This window comes from Pholis gunnellus (genome assembly GCF_910591455.1).
Source record: "Pholis gunnellus genome assembly, chromosome: 12".
NCBI lineage: Eukaryota > Metazoa > Chordata > Actinopteri > Perciformes > Pholidae > Pholis > Pholis gunnellus.
This window is the reverse complement of record NC_136539.1, coordinates 23495057-23519076: the sequence shown is the minus strand read 5'-3', so window position 1 is coordinate 23519076 and position 24020 is coordinate 23495057. Positions and strand designations below refer to the sequence as shown.

General features: G+C 39.2%; 2 protein-coding genes across 2 annotated transcripts; one reads left to right on the top strand and one right to left on the bottom strand.

The window, feature by feature from the left end:
- The first annotated feature begins 2776 nt into the window (after positions 1 to 2776).
- Positions 2777 to 6107, top strand: pdcl3 (phosducin-like 3). The gene is made up of 6 exons (XM_079169942.1): positions 2777 to 2841; positions 3961 to 4078; positions 4256 to 4346; positions 4453 to 4596; positions 5292 to 5500; positions 5675 to 6107. Exons 1-6 carry the CDS (start codon positions 2836 to 2838, stop codon positions 5821 to 5823), a joined length of 717 nt encoding a protein of 238 aa, XP_079026068.1. The 5' UTR covers positions 2777 to 2835; the 3' UTR covers positions 5824 to 6107.
- A 219-nt stretch (positions 6108 to 6326) lies between these two features.
- On the bottom strand, positions 6327 to 9433 carry nms (neuromedin S; the record flags this gene model as incomplete). Its single annotated transcript, XM_079170316.1, has 6 exons — positions 6327 to 6359; positions 7360 to 7434; positions 8185 to 8238; positions 8321 to 8347; positions 8900 to 8956; positions 9332 to 9433. 6 exons carry the CDS (start codon positions 9431 to 9433, stop codon positions 6327 to 6329), a joined length of 348 nt encoding a protein of 115 aa, XP_079026442.1.
- Positions 9434 to 24020: the final 14587 nt, after the last annotated feature.

The following is a 24020-nucleotide window of genomic DNA, read 5'->3' as shown; positions in this document are numbered from 1 at the left end:
TACAGAGTGAGAGCTCTTCGCTTTATTTTCCTTCCGCATTTCACCAACTTTTCCCTTCCGACAGTTCCGGCAGAGAGTCGCTGGCCCTCCTGTGATTGGCTGACTCGGTGTTCAGGTGCTCAGCGCGTTAATCATCCACAAAGGTTCATCGTTTGGATTCAGACCGTTTATCATTATGATAAAAGCCAAAGAAGGCTCTAAATATTATTATTACTCTGTTTAGTTCCATTACTGCTGACTACTGAATGGTACATTAATCAGCATGTTACAGCAAAATAAATAAGGATTAAAAATCAAACATTGTGGATTTTCTGAGACGTCACTTGTCAACAATCTAAAATCAAATGGAAGCAATCTTTACACACATTAGAATGAATCTCTTATTCTACTGTCAGAATGTTATGGACAAAATCATAAATTGTTTTAAATTAAATTAAATTAAATTAAGATTTATTGACATGAAAGTTTCAGAAATAAAACAATGTTGCCAAAGTACAAAAAGTACATATAATATTAATATTAAATATGAACAAAACAGAGTATTTTTAATCTTGAAAGCTCATTGAACTCTGGGATTACAGTTGAATCCTTGTCTCATTGAGTGTTTTACATTTTAGGAGGAAGTGCTTCTCTCTCCAACTGTGTTTTCTTTGGCGGCCATGTTTTATTGTTTCTTCCTGTTTACTGTACTTTAATTTCCCATTAATGAAACCAAACCACATTGACACGCACTGAGGCTTCTGGTGAACCATTTTATAAATCCACTTCTGATGAATTCAGACCAGCAATGAATAGAAACCAGATATTCATTTTGCTCAGAGCGGTGTGAAGAAGAGGAAGTAGAAAAAGAGGAAGTGAAGCAAGTGAAGCTGGTCGGAGCTTAAATTAGATCTCAACATGGTGAACCAAAGATTTCACATGGAGACAGTCCTGTTAGCTCCATTTAATACGTTTAAATCTGGACTTTAAAGTGACTTTGAGGAACCTTTATCTGGTCCTGAACCAGTCTCAGTTTAGTCCTGATCCTCTACATGAACCAGTCTCAGTGTAGTCCTGATCCTCTATCAGACCTCCATCAGTAAAGAGACCATCAGAGAGAAGATAGTCTGTTTCTATAGAGTTATTCTTGATGCTCGTCATCGGAGCCACCGGGTCGGATTCTCGTAAAACCAGATGAACTCATGCAGGTTCTTTCTGGTGAACCAGGATCTGGAGTCTGAGCTGAAGGAGTTTCTGAGAAAGCAGCAGCAGCGTCTCCTCCTCCTCCTCCAGGAGCAGAGCTCCTCCTCTCTGGGAGTCAACACCGACACCTCTCTGCTGGAGACCCAGGACGTGTTGCTGGACCCGCTGGAGGGAAGGGAGGCACGGGAGAACCAGAACCAGGACTGAGAGGGTCAGACTGTCAGACCTGCTGCAGTAACATGAGAGGTTTTCTAAAGGGAGTCTGGAGCTCAGAGACACTACAGCTTTAGACCACAGGGGGCGACAGAGTCAACACAATGAAAGATCCTTGTAGTAACTTTAAGTAAACAATGTACCAGAACACACTTCAGTTGTTTTCATTTGTTTACTTCACACTAGTTGTGAATAAGTTACAAAGTTACAATAATGTTACAGTAACATACTGGACGTACTGCACAGCACTTTTGTTATGTTACTTGCATTGTGTATTGTTTTATAGGCTGTCATTTCACATTTCAGATGTAAAATAACAGCCTATAAAACTATTGTTCTTTTTGCTCCACTTTTTGCTGCACATAATACAAAAACATGATCTCATAAAGAAAAGATGATCGTGTCTACAAGTCAGCATTTAATCGGACTAATGGAGTTCACCTGGTAACCTAACAAAAGTTGTGCATACTGAGTATTTGATGGGAAAGAATTTAAACAAACCAAACATGTATCAAAATATTACCAGTCGTGATCAATAAAGCCATAGACTGTGGTGAAGGGGGGGGGGGGGGGGGGGGGAGGGGGGGACAACTGGAATAAGATTATGAAGTGATCTTCGAGACTTCTATAAATTCACCTGTTTTAAATACTAAATGTGGTATACTGTGTTTGCTGTAGAGACTGGTCTTTTTTAAATATGTAATGTTTAGGGTAATCAAAAAAAATAAAAAATATATATATATATATATATATTAAATTAGGCTAATGGAGTTTCACAGTGAATAATAATAACAATAATATTAACTATAATAAGTATTAAGGGTATCTATTTGTGCAGTAATGATAAGAACTAATATTTGTATCTAATATATTGTATATATTTTCTTTCTCCACCTGTTATCGAGAATAAATAGACCAACTTAATAGTAAGCGTGAGTGAGTGTGTGTGAGTGTGTGTGTGTGTGTGTGTGTGTGTGTGTGTGTGTGTGTGTGTGTGTGTGTGTGTGTGTGTGTGTGTGTGTGTGTGTGTGTGCGTGTGTGTGTGTGTGCATGTGTGTGTGTGTTTACGCACCTGTCTGCTCTCGCTCTCAGCAGCCACAAATGGAATGCTGCGCTCACACTCCTTATAGGGTCATATGTGAGAATCACCCGGAAGTTGGTGTCTCTTTTATTATTGTCCTATCCCCACAACCCACGAGTTCCTCAACTTTTTAAACAAACCTTTCCACCATAAAAATATAGAAATATACTGTTTGTGTTCGTTTTAAGATATACTTGGTTAAATTGCTTTTTCGAAAACTTGAACGTGTTTTGTGCTTATTTGAAACAGTCATAACTTATTAGTTTAGTGCCGGAATCGGTCCGTCTGCGGTCCTTTCCGGTTCCGGTTCTGGGAGGAGAGCAGCGGTGTGATTCCTGAGGAAGCTTCTTTCTGTCAAAATGCAGGTTAGTTTAACTCTATACGACTTTTAAACTGTTTGTGTTTGACGCTGTTCAACGAGAAGATTTAACGTCTGTTGATGTCGGGGGTGATAGTTGAGATCATTTAAGAGCAGAGCTTATAAAGCTAAGCTAGCGGTGTAGCTGGGCGTGTTTAAATGTTGTCTTGACTGTTAGCTTGCTAGCAAAGAGCTTCATTTACCCCAAGAAACCTCCAAGAGACGTAAAGAGAAATATGTTGACGTGAAATTATTTTAGTACTAAAACTGAAACGATTTGTGATATAATAATAATAATAATAATAATAAAAAAATATATAATTTATAATAAAAAAAATAAAATGTTAGTTGGTAAAAAGAAATGTATCTGGTGACACTTTGATCATGGAAATATTATTTAATAAATAAACTGCTTAAAACAAGTTAAGTTAGAACGAGCTTAAGTAATCTGATAAGAAACGTATAAGTGTTGAGCATTTACATTTTTGTATGTATATAATTATTATTATCGTTAAATTATTTAATGTATTATTTTGCCCATTTAATATATATGTATTTATATCACAAAAATGTTTATGTTATTTAATGGATTATTTTTTAAATACAATACATTGAATAGTATATATAAATATATTTGTATAAATAATATAAATATATATATATATACATATTTTTTTTTTTAGTATGATAAATACAAATCCAAGCAGCAGATCGAAGACGAGTTTGTTGTCGATCGCTCCAAAAAGCAAAGTGTTTGAATCAACAGGAATATGAAACGCTTCACATTTCAGTGACTGATTTGAACCTCTGAGACAAATGTTCTGTCATCAAGTACCTTTTGTCTTCCAGCAGAACAATAGTTAGTTACAACAACAGTTGGTAAAGGTAAACTGTTATCTGTCGACAGTATTTGAAAAATCAAGTTAAAGATAAATAAAAAAAGCATTCTGGTCTTTGTCTCTTGCTTTAAACTGAAACCTGCGTATTCATGCCACAGGTTCGGGTTACACCTCTTCAGAAACTAGCAGATTTTAGTTTTAAAATATCTTTCACTCTTTTTACAAAACCAGAAATGAAGGAAACCCAGAGAAACATTCTTTGTGTTTATTCTGTGTTTTCCCTCCAGGACCCAAACGAAGACACCGAGTGGAACGATATCCTGAGGAAGAAAGGCATTCTTCCTCCCAAAGAGGTGCCTAAAGATGACGAAGAGGAGGAGCTGGCCCTCCAGCAGCGGTCTGTCGGTAAGAGAGAAAATATATCATGTTCTTCATGTTTCCACCTCACGAGACGTGGCGTCTTCTGTGCAGATGTACAAATGAAAACCACGGACGTTCTATCGCACACGAGTGATGGTTTCATTTGATCACTGAGGTCAGATCAGTTCCAGAGCGTGTAATGACTGCCGTTCCTCTGAACAGTTCAAACGTACGAGGACATGACGCTGGAAGAACTGGAGGAGAATGAAGATGAGTTTGGTGAAGACGATGAAGCTGCCATTGAGCTGTACAAGTAAGTGAAGGCTCTCCTATAATGTGGTTTTGCCCTAAAGACGGGCACAAGTCTGAATCCTCCTTTAAACCACCTTCACATCGTGGCTCCTGTGACTCCTTTGCAGACAGAAGCGTCTCGCCGAGTGGAAGGCGACTCAGATGAAGAACATTTTCGGGGAGATTTGTGAGATCTCCGGGCAGGACTACATCAAGGAGGTGAACAATGCCGGAGAGGGCATCTTTGTGGTGCTGCACCTCTACAAACCCGGGTAGGTCCAACGAAACAGACTCCAACAACGATGTGGAACAAAAACACCTGATTGTGGTGATTTAATCTGTTCTGATTCGATGCATCTTCTCTGGCTTCAATAGAACAACAAACTCAGATTATAAAGTCACAAATTTACGAGAAAAGAAACTCAGACGCCCCCGTTAAACGCTGCGCTAACGTGAGCCGCCTGATGCAAATATATATTATGTATTCATGTTTATAGAACAACACAGAAATATTATATATAAATATATATATATACTCGCTCAGAGGCCGTCCTTTATTTCAGGTGGCTAAATCACCCTCCTACCACCTCTGTTCTACTTATTATGATTAATATCGCCATCGTAGTTTTGGATAAAACTTCAATCCAAAATACCTTCTGGAAGGATTTGAGTTCATACACGAGGAGCAGAAAACCCTTCAGCCGTTTAAATTCTGCTTTTTGTAGCTTTAAAAACAAAAGTTTATTCCTGGATTAGAATGAGCCGTTTGAAGCCTGAGTGAGTGAAAACAATGAGAGATATAGATTGATTGATTGATTGATTGATTGATTGATTGATTGATTGATTGATTGATTGATTGATTGATTGATTAGTGGTCCATCAGTCTCCTCACTATGGTCTTCATGACCTGTACTCTCTTTCCACTAAAAGATCTCTGTCTCATCTCTGCCCGTCTCCTTTTACCCAGCATCCCTCTGTGCACGCTCATCAACCAGCACCTGAGCTCGTTGGCCAGGAAGTTCCCTCAGACCAAGTTCCTCAAGTCCATCTCCACCACCTGCATCGCCAACTACCCCGACCGCAACCTGCCCACCGTCTTCGTCTACCTGGAGGGCGAGATGAAGGCCCAGTTCATCGGGCCGCTGGTCTTCGGGGGCATGAACCTCAAAGCTGACGGTAGGAGTTTGAACACACACTAAAGTCTTGTATTATGTCGTATGTTTGTGTGTTATATTTGGCATTTGCTCTCAGTTTCGTCTCATTTCTTGGTCTTTGGAAAGGTTGTTTTGTTCTGTAATCTTTGAGTCTTCACGTTGTCTTGATGCCGTGTTTGTTCTGGTTCCCCTCCAGAGCTGGAGTGGAGGTTATCGGAGTCCGGAGCCGTGAAGACGGAGCTGGAGGAAAACCCCAAGAAGCAGATCGAAGACAAGCTGATGTCGTCGATCAGATGTTCGCTTCCTACGGGGAAGGACGGCGACTCTGAGGACGAGGACTATTAGAGACTCAGAGGACCCTTCGGAGGGGTCAGCGTATACATTTCATTTTGTAACCATGTGGCTCGTGTGCAGAGCTGCATCCTGCTCGAGGACGTCTGGACGGGAAAGCAGCACAACAACCTTTCATAGTTTAAATAAACGTCCGACGGCTTCGCCCGAAATCTTTACAAAAAGCATCAAAAGACAAATTGTAACTTTTTTTTATTACGTTTCATGATATTTATGTCACAAAAATGTACATTTGAATCTGTTGAATTAAATGTGAGTTCACCTCTTTGCCACAATAATCCGTCCCAGTGTTTCTTTTGGTGACCTGGACGTCCTTCAGAGCAGATTCTGTTCGGTGACTTTGGGTCCACGTTGACTGACGTGATGTTCATGTTCTCTGTGTTTCCGTCTGTACATACATTAATTCTCTGGTAACAGAAGTCATGTTGCCCGGAGGCGTCCCGTCGTCCTCTTCTTCTCCTTCAGCCTGATGTCCTTTGGTTGTAGATATTTCTCTTCTACAGCATTCCCTCCGGCAGACCTCGAATCTTCTGTTTCATTAGGAAGAGAGAGGAGAAGTCAAGAGGCAGTAAATCCGACCCTGAGCACTGATGCGATTTCTAAAGATCTTCTTGTAAATGTTGACTCGCTGCAGACGGAAGAGAAATGCTGAACGTTCAGAAGCTGTTGATGAATCCTCAGCCTGAGGATCATGGAGGTCATAAATATTATTCATCAAGAAGATTCACGTTTACGTTTGTTTGTTCAGACTTTCCTCTAATCTTTGATGAGACGATGGTGCCAGTTTGATCAAAGACTCAACAGAAGAATAAGAATATAAAGACATAAAGAATGGAGGCATAATATTTAACACTGACACCAGAGCAGAACGGAATAAGATTAAGAAACATGTAGAAAAACTAATTCAACTAAAGTAAATTATAACACAAGTAAAAACAAAGTACATGAAGCACTTAATAGAAACTAAAATAGATAATATTGTGTATGATATTGAGAGAATATTGGCTCTGATATTAAAGTTCTATTGCTATAATATGAATGTTTGTTGGATGTTTGAGCTGTTCTTCCTGCAGAAGTGGGAGGAGCCTCCAGCAGTGATTCTCTTTAGTTTAATGTTCTATGAAACTATTTTATTTTTTGCAAATTATTATAACTTACTAAATTGCACTGAAGTTGGTTATTGAGCTTTCCATCATAATAACATCTTAGTTTAGTGTCCTGGTTAAAGGTCTGATCTTTACAGTTTTATTTATTTATCTTTTAAAGAGAATATTAATTACAAATATACATATTCTTAAAACTAAAAAGCATTCACAGACGGTGACATCATATTTACGCCTTAGAGGAAAAGCTCAACGCTTTTCTAAAAAAGCACCAAAACCTGAAGACATATTTATCAACTCTTCTTCTCTGATGATGATTTTAGCAGCTGGACAGAAAGAGGACATGTTCTCTATGACGCATGTGAAAGAAGATGAAGGAAGCTTCCTGTGGAGGAGAGTGTGTTTATGTGTCTTCATGATTTCTTACCAACAGTAACACCTTCTGGTTTCTCCTCTGGGACAGTTTGGGGGAAAGTCGCATCAAGGGATGAACCGAGTGAGACTGGAGGACAAAGGAGAGGAAACACCGTTTGATATCTGGTATCACACGTATACTGTCTATATATACATATCTATATATCTATATATATATCTATCTATATATCTATAGGTAAATAAAGAAAGGTATCAGACAAAAGCCTTCATAAATCTATTTTAAAGCTGCGTTCAGGCTCATAAAGCTCGGTGTCGATGGTTAATTAAGAGCCTCGTAACAACTTATACAAATGCAAACGAGGTTTTGTTCCAAATGTCGCCTCAGATTTGGAACCTTGTTTGTATTTCTTCCTAAATCTTTCAGAGTATTTTATTTCAGCAGATTTGTGTTTAGACGACATTTGAACGCTTTGGCTTCTTTTGTAAAATTAACATATTTTAACCAATAATCATCTAAACCGCGTGTGTTTGTAACCCAGAATATGAAACACTGTTGTTGTGATGATTCAGGTGAAGCAGCTGTAATAAGGAACATATGGTGCATTTTAAATGTTTTAAACGGCTTCATTAAAGTGTCAACTAGAACCGACAGCTGACTGTCAACAACAGACTCGACATTACAAACGTTACAATTTCATCTGTTTTAGGTTCGTTTCTCCATTTGATCTCTTCGTCGTTCTCTTCAGCATTTAAAGAACGGTTTGTGTGAAGCAGTTGGTGATCCGTGTTCTGTTTGCAACAACAGCGGCTGCAAACACTCATTTAAAGAAGGAGACACAATGAAAGACAGAAGTGACCTCAGCAGCGGCTCGCTCACCTGATGCTGCACAGCTCCCACAGAGTTGCGTGCTTTAGAATAATGAAACAGGAACTGAAAGACAAAGAGACACTCAGCAGGTCAGTGAGCTGAAGATGATCCCAGAAATAAGCAGAACTGAGGGATGAAAACTTACTCTCTTGAAAACGTTCTGGACTTGCTCCTGCAGGGAAACACAAGTTCAGATTAGTAACTGTTTCTATATTCTGGATATTAGATAAATATATCAGAAACTCTGTAAAATCAGATTTTAATGCAACAACCAATAGATTTTCATGTTAAGAGTCTGTTACTGATGACACTGAATCATTTCTGAGGTCATCCTGTAGTTCAGGGTGGTGTTGTGTTGTGTTGTGTTCCTCTTTGTAAACTTATGTTTATCACTTTAATAACCATGTACGCTTCATTCTTCCCTCTCTCCTCTCGCCTAGTTTCTGTTGTATTTCGGGCTGTTTGTGGTTCTGGTCTTTTGATGGTTCTCTCAGGTTCTGATCAACAGAATCAAGGAACGTGTTTCCTAACGAACCCCCATTTCTAAAAAAAGTAGAATTGGTTCTTTATAACCAAACGTATAAAGAGCCCTTCGTCTGCCTAACAGCTGATTAAAGGTGCTGAAGAAGCGTTTCGATTGCCTCTCAAGGGCTCTCAACATGGCGGCGGCGGAGCCATGTTATGCACCTTTAAAGTGACTTTAAAGTTGTTAATCTTCACCTACCTCGTTCTGGTCTCGCCATAAAACATCACTCATATCTTCACTTTGGATACCGCGCACCTGCAGACAAACAACACACTTATTTATTAATCATTAATAACACAACAGCCAGGTAAATATATAGATTAAAACTCTCTGGTCATATATACATATATGACCAGAGAGTTTTGGTTATCGACTGAGTTAAGAAGAAATCATTTATGTAAGAAATATTACTAATAATATCTGACGGAGTGACAAACAAAAGCTGCTGTTGATTAATGATTAAAGTGAATTTACAACCTTTTTACAATCTTTTTAATTAACGTTTCTTTCTTCACTCTCATCATTGATCAAACGTCACACGTGAAAATGGAAACAAAGAGTTGAGACTTAAAGAGAAAACACACACACACATGCATAAAGTCGTCAGAAATAATAAAGGTAATTTCCTACCTTTCTAAACTGGATCTCGTGTCCCCATTGGTTGAAAGGAGCGGCGTCTGAGTGAAGAGCACATGTGAGGACTTTCAGCATCAATACAAACGTAGTCGCCATCACGATGATAAATACAAGACTCAAGGTTACTTTAAGGTGCTTTAGATGCAAAGTAGATGTTTTAAAGAGGAAGTTAGCAGCAGCTGTGGTTTAAGCTGCCGCCTCGACGCAGTGATGCTGACGTGTACTCAGAAGGTGTTCAGTACATCCTGACATCACTGTGGCTGTGGTCAGCGAATCAGAGCACACGGACTACATTTACATGCACACTAATATTCCACTTATATCAAAATATTGTGAGTTAGACGGGTCATTAAGAGCATATATCTGTTTGTATATTGTGAATGAGTTCTTATTGTGAATTGATGAGTTCAGAGTAAAACCTGTGAGACATGTTGACACTGTTCAGGTTCTAGGATCATTGATGGACATGTACACATGTACACATATATATATATATATATATATATATATACATACATGTATACATTATTCACTATCAGAGTCTCTCCTGTTGACCAGCAGCTCTGTGCGTTGAACACAAACCAACCAGCCAACAGCTATAGAGCCGCAGTAGAGATGATGTCAGAAGAACAGAAGCAGAAACATCATGAAGGACTCGGACATCATCGGGTTTCTGGATATGAATAAATATCACAGTGTAGCTGCATGTAAGCAGGAATATTAGTGGAATATTCATTTTCATTATCCATTCAAACAGAATAGTAGGAATATTGCATTTTTTCAGAATATGGATAAAGACATTGTAATATTTTGTGCATGTAAACGTATCACTTACTCAAGTTATGTACGTCTGAGATTCAGTCATTTATACTTTAACTCCACTTCATTTCAGATAGAAATACTGTTCTTTATTACACTATAGCTGTGTGTGTGTGTGTGTGTGTGTGTGTGTGTGTGTGTGTGTGTGTGTGTGTGATGGCAGATGTTTTCGTGTTGTTTTTATGTCATTCTGTTGATTGTTTGGAGCGTGAGATTCAGGACAATAAAGTTTCCTCTGATCCTTTACAGTCGTCAGTGTTCAGTGTGCAGATTCAGATTTGACATGTGATACTAGATGTGTTTTAAGATTGAGTCCAAGACAGAAGCAAGAAGAGAGAATCCACATCATTTACAGCTTGTTTTTTCTTTTTGCATTAACAATAATTACCCATGAACAAGTTAAGACCAGTTGATGAAGTTAAATGTGATCACTCACCTGTTGTGCTCCATGATCCGAGAAACCAGAATAAACATAGAAGACAAAGTTGTCGCTCACTGGGCAGAGACATGGCTCGTGTGCTTCCTCTGTTAATTAGCGCGCTTCTTTTGGAGAGGCTGCTGTGCCTTGTGGTGCGCACCGGTCTGCTTCGGTTCGGTTCGGCTCGGCTCGGTTCGGCTCCCGTCGTTGATCTCCGTAACTCAAATCAGCTGTGTGGGTTCTGAACAATGTGCCCTCTGCCTGCAGCAGTTTAAAAAGCGCACAACCCTTTGTGCGGGCTGACAGGAATCCTGTGGCACGCAGTTGGTGACCAATCACACCGACCCGGTCATCAGCACGCCTGCTTGCGTAAATCCAACGCACCCCCACAGGCCTCACTCTCTCCCACACGCACGCACGCACGCACACATGTTTCTGGGAATAACGCAGCACTGGGTATAGTGGTCTGAGTGCTGATGTCAGACAGCTAATATGGATCATATTACTGGACCCTAATGACCAAGCAGCTGGTATAGACGCTTTCATATTTCATTTTCAGGATTATAGCAAATTGTTCTTTATGTATAACTATTTTTTGTTTTTGTGTATTTCAAATGTTTAATGTGAAGAGCTGACACCAACTACACAGTATATAATCAAAGTAGTTTTTTAAATGAGTCTTTTATATTTCAAAATAAATCAGTAGTTCTTATGTTGAATGATGATGTCATTCACACCTCAACAAACAAACTAAAATATATATTCCATATTTAAATGAAAAGACAAAACTAAAAACAAAACAACCAGTCAGGTTATTAATAAATCAGACCTGCAGACAGAGCTCAACATACTGTAAATACTGTAAATACATCTGTCCACATGTCTGTCTGTCTCAGCACTGTACGTTTCTGCAAACCAAAGGAAACGTTAAGGCAGGAAAAGTTAGATTGGTGTTGTTGGTTTGTGTTAAAAGAATAACGTAACAACGCAACAGTATTATTTATTTTAGTATTATTTCATAATACTAATAATTAGTAACTTCTTTATTGTTATTATATTGTTCATATAAGTTTATATATGTTTTGCTATTCTTCTGTTGTAATCTTTAATGAAACTCTGGGACAAGAACTTCCTTTGGGATTAATAAAGTTATACCTTATTTTTCTTATCTTAACTACGTAACAACCTAACGTAACGTGAAAAGGTAACCTGACATGGTAACCTGACATGGTAACCTGACATGGTAACGTGACATGGTAACGTGACATGGTAACGTGACATGGTAACGTGACATGGTAACTTGACATGGTAACGTGACATGGTAACTTGACATGGTAACGTGACATGGTAACTTGACATGGTAACGTGAAAAGGTAACCTGACATGGTAACTTGACATGGTAACCTGACATGGTAACGTGACATGGTAACGTGACATGGTAACTTGACATGGTAATTTGACATGGTAACCTGACATGGTAACCTGACATGGTAACGTGACATGGTAACGTGACATGGTAACTTGACATGGTAACGTGAAAAGGTAACCTGACATGGTAACCTGACATGGTAACCTGACATGGTAACGTGACATGGTAACGTGACATGGTAACGTGACATGGTAACTTGACATGGTAACCTGACATGGTAATTTGACACGGTAACTTGACACGGTAACCTGACATGGTAACGTGAAAAGGTAACGTGACATGGTAACTTGACATGGTAACTTGACATGGTAACGTGACATGGTAACTTGACATGGTAACGTGACACGGTAACTTGACACGGTAACGTGACATGGTAACTTAACATAGTAACGTAACAACGCAAATCATCTGATGGTTTACCAGAACCTCTTTGAGGCAAACTAGCAGTCCTTCTCCATGAACGCCTCGTTCACCTGCTTCTCCAAATCATAGAAAATGCAATCCTTCTCTTGTGATTATCTTTATTCAGCTTTAGCCTCGTGTAGATTAATTAAAGCGGAGAAGAATCCATCTCAGTGGGGACAAAATGGTTTCCTCTGCTGCTGTAAGTGAGTCAGATAGCTTGTTGTTTTATTTACCTGTTCAGGTAACAGACCTGTTGTCCGATGTGGCCACTGTACGTTGTTCTGTCCAGGGATTAACTGCTCAGATCAGGTGGACTGAACACAGAGCTGCATTTAACCAGACCGGTGCTCATATTCAACATCACATTTCTCCTGAAACAATCTGACCTTTCCAAGAAGAGTAACAGAGGTGGTGAGTCTTGGTTGATTATTTTGAGAATAATAACACATTATAAAAGATTTCAAAAGGTCATATTTTAGAGAGTTTCTATGATCCGTTGACTTTCACTGACTTATTTTTCTCTGCACCACTTTCTCTGTTATTTTGTTGGGCTTTAAACATAACTATGACCTCATCTGTGGTCCATCATCACACTTTATTTGTTTGTTTGTTTGGTGAACACATTTAACTCTTTTTTGCTGTAGGGGAGCGTTTTTAAAGCACTGATCAACAATTAATCAAATTATTCAGGCTGTTTTATACACTGTTCGTAGCTATACCTCAGAAAGGTATTACACTATAATTTGTATATATTCCACATAATAAATTGATATGTAATCCAAGCAATAGTAAACCAGGACAAGTGACGTAGTATAAAAAGCAATAAAAAAATGGGGATAGGTCTAAAAACAGACCCAGGAGACCGCTGGTCATGTCCCGTGGAACCAAAAGTGGATATTGATTTATTTGTGGCGTAATTAAGTAAAGTAACTTCAGTACGTATTTTTACCCTAAACTTTGACTTATTTGTCACGTAACTTCCGTACTTATGTAACGTCACTTCTGTACGTATTTTTACCCTAAACTTTGACTTATTTGTCACGTAACTTCTTTAATTAAGTAACATCATTTACATGCTTATTTTAACCCAAACTGCGATCTTTTCCTAAACCCAGCGTCCGTCTTCGAGCGTGTTTCCAGTGTAATGTTAGCATGAAAACATGGTGGGATTACCAAGCTAACGTCAGCTAGCTAACTAGCCGGCCACTAAATGAGCTGTGGTTGTATTGCTACACGGTGGTCACTGAAACAGCAAAAACCATAGACGCTGTGGGGAGAGGAGGAAGGTCTGAAGGACTTTATCTTTCTTTTATTTCATGACGTACATTAGTCCAAAACGGTCGACTATATCTCGCTATATCTAATATTATCATCGCACATTAGAGCTGATTTAAACCAGTAGATGGCATGTTGAGGCCATTTTTAACCAAGAAATGCATATTTTGGTAAGATATATCCATTTTAGTACCAGCATTAATGTGTATCATCATAGTACAGTCGTATAATTTAGTTTATAGCTTAGAAGATGTGTTCAAGTGTTGAGTTAAAGCGTGTCAAATTGTCTCTGCTCTTGTCACTTTAATTGGATTTTTGTTTAAGAATTTTAAAAATCCCAAAACATTTTCAGCCAATAAAGGAAAGACAATAGAAATAAACCTTGAAGCTCATTGACTGTATGTATTATAGTATTTTTTTTTTATTTAGTTCATCTTAATTTTCTAATCCATTGATTTTATTTATTTTGCATGACGGCGAGTAATTTGCTTTCAAATCAACCATATCTGTAAACTAAAAAGAGCTCCTCAGCAGCCTGATTGAGCCCGGCTTCCTTGTCTTTTGGCAGAGATAAAAAATAATAGAAAGCAATGAACACAAACACTGTTGACTCTTGAATCTTCCCATCGTGCAGCACATTTGAAGATCTGGTAATCACAGGCCATCTAGTGTGATTGGCCTGCACAGAAGCCGAGGAAATAGGAATAATTGAGCCCCAGAGAAGCAGCTGAAGAGCTTCTTGTTCACGTTCTCATTTTGAAAGACGTACACGCTCCACTCTACGTACACAACCACACAGTTACAAAACCAAGTGGTACATATAGATTAGATCATGAAGCATAGTGTCGGCACCAACTCAAAAAACGACTGTAGAAACTGTAGAATCAAGCAAGGAGATGCATCTTTTTTTTTTGCATATTGTGCGGTGATATTTCTATCCAGATGGTTGAAACATAGACTGAATATAAGAAGTGGACGTAGTCATGGGGACGTCACCCGTTGGTTTGTGGACTACCATTGTGAAGCCTCGAGTTCGGCATTTTCGCCATCCCCATCTTGGATTACGGCTGTCGCCATGTTGTTTTTTGCAACCAGTGAACAGGAAGTGACCATATGTGGACTGAGGAGGAGTGACGTAGAGACCTGTCAATCAAACTAGAGATTGAGACCATAAACTCATGTTTACAATGTTTACTGAGGTAATAAATCAAGAGAGAAGTAGAGTCATTTTCTCATAGACTTCTATACAACCAGAGGAGTCGCCCCCTGGTGGACACTAGAGAGAATGCAGCTTTAACACGTGAAGCATCAGCTAACATCACATTGTGTAATTCATGGACGAGGAATATGATTGATATATTGTTAAAAGCTAAAACCAGTGTACACATCAAATATGATGAATACAGATTATTATTAAACAGTGTGTGTTCTTTTTATAATTCCTGACGTAATTAAAACAACTTAAGAACACTTTCATCAGTTGTTGTGTTCTAGCTCAAATATGAAGTGACATTTAATACGTGCAGATGGGAAACGATCAGAAAACGTCTCTTTAGTGTTGTTCTGTTCTTTCATCCAGCTGCTGCACACAGAGTCTCCTCTCTGTCGTCTATATGCCTCCTCTGTGACTCGTTGATGTGATGCACCCAGTTTAAAGCTCTTTCATTTCATCAAACACTCACATTCACATACAGTCACACTGTTTAGTTTTTTAGGGCCATTAGTTTTAGTTTTGTTTTAATTAGTTGCGGTAGCAATCGAGAAAATAACTCTGTTGCTTTGTTGCATAAAATGTGTGTGAAGCTTCAGTAAGATGCGCTGCATGCTCTGATTATAACCAAGTACACGCAATAGTCATGTTGTTTTCACTTACTTTAACCAAGTATTTATATATTAATCTACTTACAGTAATACTTCAGTAAGAGTTCATTATAAGCACTCTTTACCTTTACTATGTCTATGTTTTCACTCTCAGAATTTACAAGTTATGACCAGCGAATAGCTTTGTTTTCACTCCTAAATTTCACTGTTAAAGAACAATTGTAAGAACAATGTTTGAAAGATCAAAAAGATGGCAGCGCTGCTCAGTTATAATTAACTCAAATCTTTTATCAAAGGGACTAAAAGTGTCAACTCTCCTTCAAAGCTGAAGTGAATCTCCAGTGAAAACGTGGAAGTCCTAATTTGATCACAAATCGTGGTCATGGAGAAGTGTTGAGTTTGACTTGTGTGTGTCTTAACGTTCCCCGAGCGGCACTTGAGCCGCATCGACCAGCATGAGTCTGGATCTTTTTAAAGGTGAGGATCTGCTGGCAGGCCGAGCTGAGTTATGTGGTTAATAAGAGAGGAAGAGCATCGAGGCGCCGCGACTACAAAGTGATGAGGACTCGCTCGTTAGTGCCAGAGTTTGATTAACACCCGACGAAAAAAGGAAGGAGTCCGATTTCTTCTGTTAAAAGTCAGCTCTGGAGAAGAGAGGCTTGTTTTTATCTGTTACCTTCCAGAGACGAATGTCTGTTTACGTGTCTTTTACTAACAGAGGACAGAAGGACGTTAGATTAAGCAATAAGGACGGTGTTGTCCTGTATTTATCGTATTGTTAGTCAATCCCATTTTAAGTTCATCTCTTGAGACTTTCAGACTTCCCTGTTTGTTCACTTTAACCTTCTGAACATGTAAAATCTTTAGAAATGCACATTTCTGCTTTCATTTTTTTTAAAAAGCAATTTTCTAAAATACCTGGGGCCGTTTTCAACGAGCTTCCAGCTTCAAAGAGTTTACTACTGACAAAACTCTGATATTTGTCCTTTAAATTGTGACCATTGATATCTACGTGAAAGGGAGGTATTTTCATAAGCTGTCTTTGGCTTCTCAGCTCTTCAGCACAATGCTCAAACTGGTTTAAAAAATATTATATTTGTGTATAAACAAATCAATTTAGGAGTAAATGATTTATTAATTAGGGACTATTCACAGCTGCGGATTAATTGGTGCTTAAGCATGACGGTGTATATGATATTGATGTGTGTTCACGCATAAAACCGACCTGTTTGGATGATTCCATTGGTAGTTTTTAACAAGGAAAGTATAAAATTCATTATTTAACAAAAGATCTACCAGATGCAGAAGATTCATCTTGTACTGTTCCTTTTGCTCGTTGCAGCCGGCGACGGAGGAAAACGTTGTGTTTATCTGCACAATCATATGCAATCAAACCAGCAACACTTCTACACTTTAGGAGGATGCCGACGCAAATCAAACACCACAACGCACAAACAGAGGCAGCAATCAGGGACCAGCAGGCATCAGAAAAACCCACAAAACATTCACGGCGATGATGATGAAGCAGCTGCTGCAACAAACCAATCAGTCCAAAAGGGCCGCACTGTAAACCCCCAGACCGCAGGACGCTTTCCCATCATGCTCTATTGCTCATGTGTGCGTCCCACAGGTAGCAGCTGTGTCAAGGTACGTATGCGACCACGGGGAGACACGTCAGGAGCAGGTTGAGGAGCTGACGGCAGCTGCGGTGTATCACGCACCGTGATGTTTACTGTCACATGCTTGAGGATGTCGTCAGATGAACGCCAGTGTAGGAGGAAAGAGTCAAGCATCTTCATAGTGAACATGAGGACAAAGCTGCGGACCTACACTGCTCCGATTCTCTCGGTCCCACAACCATCGAAGATAATGAAACCTTGCTGCAGGTTTAGAACACCATGGATCATACGATTGTCCTGCCGCAATAGTTTCAGATTTCACTACTAAAAAATGTAATACAAACAAACACCGGTCCTTCCTCCAGTAGATCGCTGTTCATGCTGCTTGTGAAACGAGAAGTCAAAGTTGACTTATTTGTCACGTAACTTCTGTAGATATTTTCACCCTGAACCAAGATTCTTTCCTTAAGTATTTCTCAATCTGTTCTTAAACCTAACTAAGTATTTCAGCCTTGATTTAAAGGAAGTGGAAGCTGCAGATGACCTGCAGTTTTCTGTTCGTTCCAGATAGTATAAGGTGCATAAAAACTGAACGGTGCTTCTCCAGGTTTAGTGTTGAAGATACGTTTCTAATCAAAGTCTACGGAAGTTCACACAGCGCGAAATTCAGCATGCATGGATGTGTCACACAAACACAGCACTTTAACGCAGCAGACCGCTGTTCATGTCACGTGTCAAACCAAAAATCAACGCCAATAATTTTAATTCATGCATGTAATTCAAATAGCATCAAGACCATACTTATTTTAAGCGAAACCAAAATGTTTTACCAAACATCACCAAGTAGTTTTGTTGCATTTTGGTTTTCAGTTGACAACGTTAGAACTGCTGCTGTAATCCTGGATAAAATATGTTTCCCTCGAAACGGAACTAAGAATACACTTTAGGAGACAGAGTTGAACGATGTGTTGGGGTTCGCCAGTGTTGGTCGCGCCTGCCATTAAATCATGAAAAGTCATCAAAATCCGAGAAGTAGCGCTGGTGTCGAGGATTTGGGCAAAGAGCAGTTTCAGGAGCATTTTTTACTGGTGTATTATCAACCTCTGATTCTGCCGAGTGATGCCAATGCTTCATGTCTTAAAACCTGCATTCTCTCTAGTGACCACCAGGGGGCGACTCCTCTGGTTGTATAGAAGTCTATGAGAAAATGACTCTACTTCTCTCTTGATTTATTACCTCAGTAAACATTGTAAACATGAGTTTATGGTCTCAATCTCTAGTTTCAAGTCTTCTTCAATACAGCATGATGTTCATGTAGTAAATGATGGTCCATTTAGAGTCAAACAGACCATAAAGCAGGGGATGCTTTAGGGGCGGGGCTACACAGTGATTGACAGGTCTCTACCAGAGACGTATATGGCGTCTCTACGTCACTCCTCCTCAGTCCAGATATGGTCACTGCCAAGGTGGCTTTCTTGAAGAGCAAAATTATCTTTTTAAATTGACAAATATCATATATGTAATTCACAGCACAACTCAGACGTTAACTACCGTAGATACTTTTTTCTGAAAAAAAGGTCCCATGCTGGTCCACCTGAAGGGGCGGGACTTCACCTCCATAAAACAATGTGTTCTTGATTATCAATCATTTTCATTCCAAATCTATAATCTTTAATGGATATATTGTTTCCATTGATTATAAGGGCATTTGTTTTTTGTTGGTCTTTTTATTTGACTAAAGATAAAACAATGCAAATGTCTCCAGGAGACCGCTGTTCGTTCCTCGTGTGAAACAAGAAGTCAACATTGTTTTATTTGTCACGTAACTTGTGTACTTAAGTGACGCCGCTTCCGTAGTTATTTTAACACAAACCACGATCGTTTCCTCAACCTAACTAAATACTGTTGTTTCCTCAACCTAACTAAATACTGTTTCCTCAACCTAACTAAATACTGTTTCCTCAACCTAACTAAATACTGTTGTTTCCTCAACCTAACTAAATACTGTTGTTTCCTCAACCTAACTAAGTTGTGTCCTGTAAAGACAGAAGTTTATTTTGAAAAGACTGTCATCATGTAACAAGCTGATTTAGTAGGAAAATGCTAAAAAAATGAGGAGTAATGTATCGTGGCATATCATACTAACCATTGTATGAGGAAATGTTGGTAGAATTCTTGAGCCGATTTTCGTGTTTAATGCTTTTTTATGCTGAATGACTTATTGCTGAAGAAGCTTATGAACACATCTCTTGCAAACACAAGATTTAAAGTTCAGAGCTGTCGATTAAATGAACTAATCAAATTTCTTTGGTCGAGGACATTCTTCAGACATTGTGGAAATGTAGGCAGGATTTTGCAAAATAACTTTGCTGATGTTGTTCCTACATAGTTCTTGGTTCTGTTAACTTAAAAAGGGACATTTTGAGCCAAACTGCCGTAAGTTAAATTACTTTTAAGGTCTAAAAACAGCAGAAGAAGAAATGGTTAAGTGCTGAATTCTTTCATTATTTTCCTCCACACATCACAAAGGAAAGTTTATTTTTTTTTGGTTTGACAGAAACATTAGACGCAACATCATCTTTGAATCTCCATCCATTGCTGCATGATTTGCACTTTCAATAAACAAATCTTTGGAGCGAGCAGTTAAATTTAACAGCACAATATTGTCCCCGGCCTGATGAAGCACCTCACAGCTTCAATACAAACAGCCAGCAGGTCAAAGCAAAGCTGAACTACGGAGAATATATATAGATCGCTTTTTAAAAACACGACTCTGTTTGACGTCTATCTGCAGATCTGTGTTTATCTCTCAGTCAAGAAAACAACACAGACAGATGAAAAATGAGACACTTACAACAATGATAACCACATCATGTGCAATATTATATTAATTATATAACTTTCTTCTACTTTTCCAATATCATTGACAAAATCTCTCTCAACATCATGCTCAATATTACTTTTCTATTTTAGTTTGCTCTGGTGTGAGTATCACTTCTTATACATTTAGTATATTTTACTGTATTTTTGATGTTGTATTTTAGTTTTTCTATTTTAGTATTTAAACTTTATTTATTGACGTTGCTCTTGTTGCTATTGCGTTCTATTTTGCAATGTTGTCAGTATTATTTCTTTCACACTTAATAATTGTTTCATATATGTTTCTGTTTAAATTAAATTAAATAAGTGGGAATAAACTGGAAGAAGGAATGCAGATGAAGAATTAAGCACGATAGAATGTGAACGCTGTTTCATGTCGTGCTCTGTGTCTCTGAAGCTCAATATTTGGTGAAAACGTCTTCACTTGAGTAATGTTGGCTTTGGACACCACGAATACCAGAAAAGCTCTGCGCTACAAACAAACCGGGGCCATGAAATGTAAAAGCTGCTGGCAGCGACTATTGAGTTGCATTATGGGACGTGTTCTTGTAGCTTTAAACTCATCTCTGTTTCAACTGTTCCCTCACAATTCCCCCCCTTCCAACATCATGGGAGTGCAATATACACCTGTTGTAAAGTTGTCATCACCTCCAGCCTCATTAGACTCCCCCCCCCCCCCGCCCCCGGTGAGTCAGAGGCGATGTCACTGTGGCCTCCGGCTGAAACGAAAGGGCGCCCAGAGAGTGTGAGCTCTGACAGCCATCGACGGCCGGCGTTGATTGGCGACACATGTAGGAAGGCGGTTTGTGACGTTTCAATAAGATCCCCGTTCACTTTGACTGCTTTTACTGCCCACACGGCTCCAACCTGGAAGCGCCATTACGCCTCATGTGCGCGCGGCGCTCCTGTATGTGTTGTACTAACGCACACACAGTCATGCAGTGACTCATGACAGAACAGAACAAAGTCTCTGTTTACGGCCCAATTAGTAACAACACTTTCCCAGAATGGGAGCCTGGTGAGAATCCATTTGTCAGCCTTCCTTGTCGATCAATAACAGACCGAGGAACGTTATTATCAGCCTCAGAACACACCGACCATCGATTCAGGGACAGCAGCGATGTTTCACATCAGCGAGGTTTAGTTTGCATCTGATCTTAATTACAACTGAGTACACATTTTAGATAAGACGAGATAACATGCATCCATCCCACAATGTGAAATTAAAGAATGTCTGCAAGAGAGAGCTGAGTTATTGGATGTATTTAGTGCTAAATGAGTCATAGGAGTGACAGAATGAATACATCTGTAAAAGAAAAAGAAACTAAATGTGGAAATATAAAGAGAAATATAAGAAACAAATACTAATATTATTTGTGTTTTTTCATTTATTTCTGTGTATTTATATGTTTTAGATAAATATTAGTCTTTTGTCTTTATTTTTCTTTCTATATAGTTTATTTTATTTATTTGTCCCTTACTTTTGCTTCTCTCTGTATTTTAGTTTTATTTATTCTTGTATTTATTTCTCTTTATATATCCACATTTATTTCTTTTTTATAAACTTTATTATTTCTATGACACTCCTATGACTTTAAAAAACAATAATTGAAATCAAACTGAATATGGAAAAAGGGGGATTGATAGAGTAACGTAGTGATTGACGATTCAATAAAAGCAGAAATAAAACAGCTGAGGGTCCAAACCAGAAGTCAGACTGCCACCGTGTGGTACATGCAGCTGCTCACATGATGCAAGAATCCATTGATTATTAGGGCCCGAGCCACCGACAACGTCGGGCCAGCGAAGGCCCTATTGAGTTTCTAAGGGGTATTATTATTATTATTCCGATCCTTATTTTTCCACTTTGGCTGCATATTTGGAATATTTGCCATGCATGAAAACTCACCAAATTTTGCATACTTGCCAGGTCTGGCGAAACTTGGGTTTTGATATAGGAGCCATTTTTGCGTGAAAAAAAATGGCTCTCTAGCGCCCCCTACAAGTCGCGCCGGCGACGCCCCTCGGCCAGTTTGTCCGATTGACTTGAAATTCAACACACATGTCCGAAACCACTAGATCTAAAAAAAAGCCTCTCAGACCCCTAAGCTCCGCCTACTTAGATTTTCCGCCATCTTGAATTTAGTGTAAAACACATCTTTGCAAACTCCTCCTACACGCTGGCTCCTATTGCTACCAAAATTGCTGTGGATCATTAGTGGATGTAGATCACTCAGATTTATCAAAAGCTTTTTGATATCTCTTTGCGTTGAAAAGATATGGACCAATGAACTTCTTAGGGGCGTGGCTTAATATCAATACACATAACTTCTCAACCCAGTGTCGAAAATTCACGAAACTTTCAGCATATGTGCACATCGCATACCGTTACATACCCTGTGATTTGTGTTGCATTCAACCAATAGGGGGCGCTACAGTAAACCCGCAAAGTTGTGTTTTTTGGCACTTTTCGCATTTTGCAGCCTTCGTATTTTAACGAACTCCTCCTAGAGCATTTATGCGATCGACTTCATATTTGTTCAGGGTGCTCTTAAGACCTTTGTGATTAAAAATTATTAAAAGCTAGCGCTTTCGTCGAAGAACCTTGACGTGGCGTGGCGGCCATTTTGCATCATTTTTCTGAAAAATCAAGTTGTTATAGCTCCAAGGTACATAATCCAATCCACACAAAACTTCTTGTGCATGATGCCACTTCATGCCTGAACATACTTAAATTGAAAAAAATGAAATAACTCATAGCGCCACCTACTGGCTGAAGGAAATGTCATATTTTATACTTTTCTTTATTCCTCCTAGCCAGGTGACCCGATTAGTCTCAACATCGGTAAGGATAGTCTTAGGACATTGATGAAGAGCCATCATAAGTATTGTGTGTTTTCATTGAACGCTGTTGCCGTGGCGACGCATCGTTCGCCATGCAAAATTGAAGTTGTTATAACTCCAAGGTACATTATCCAATTTGCACAAAACTTCTTGTGCATGATGCCACTTCAAGCCTGAACATACCTGATTTGAAAAAATTCAAAAAACTCATAGCGCCACCTACTGGCGGAAGGAAATTTGTTTCAGTAGGTTAGGATGCTCAAAATTTCATAAAACTTTGGACATGTGTCAAAGGCATCGGAGGAAATATGTGGTATGATTTTTGGCCTTGTCCGTTTTAAATTGCCTCTGTAGCGCCCCCTACAATATTTCAAAAGAGCAGCCCCGGCGCTACGTTTGAGCTACACGTACGAAACTTGGTAGGCACACGTATCCTGCGGAGACTTAAAAATAAGTCTCTTGGCACCATGCTCTAAAACCTATCAAAGTCGGCCATTTTGATTTTGGTGTCATTTTTCCATAGCATAGTAGGTTGGGATGCTCAGAAATTCATGGCACTTTGCACATGTGTCAAAGGCATCGGAAGAAATATGTGATATGATTTTTAGGCTTGTTCGTTTTAAATTGCTTCTGTAGCGCCCCCTACAATATTTCAAAAGAGCAGCCCCGGCGCTACGTTTGAGCTACACGTACGAAACTGGGTAGGCGCACGTATCCTGCGGAGACTTAAAAATAAGTCTCTTGGCACCGTGCTGTAAAACCTACCAGAAGTCGGCCATTTTGATTTCGGTGTCATTTTTCCTCAGCATAGTACTATTTGCAAAGCATCATTTCCAGCATCGGGCGGTCCACGCGGGATCGACGACGTCTCGCTCGCGGACGCGCCGTCCCGCGGTCGCGGACGTTCTCCGACGCTCAGGCCGGAGTCCGCCGCCGACCCCGACGCGCAAGGGAGGCGAGGGCCCGTTCATCACTGCTCGCAGTTTTAATTATTATTATTACCTCTGCTGTGTGTTGGTGTGAAGGAACAGCTTAAAGGCAGAGACTTAAAGATAAATAATGCGAGTCGAGAGGCTCTAGAGGTGAGTCCGGACTGTTTCATGAATATGTGACGACCAACTGTATATAATAATAATCATAATATCTAAATATCTGGAAAAATCCCAAAAATGT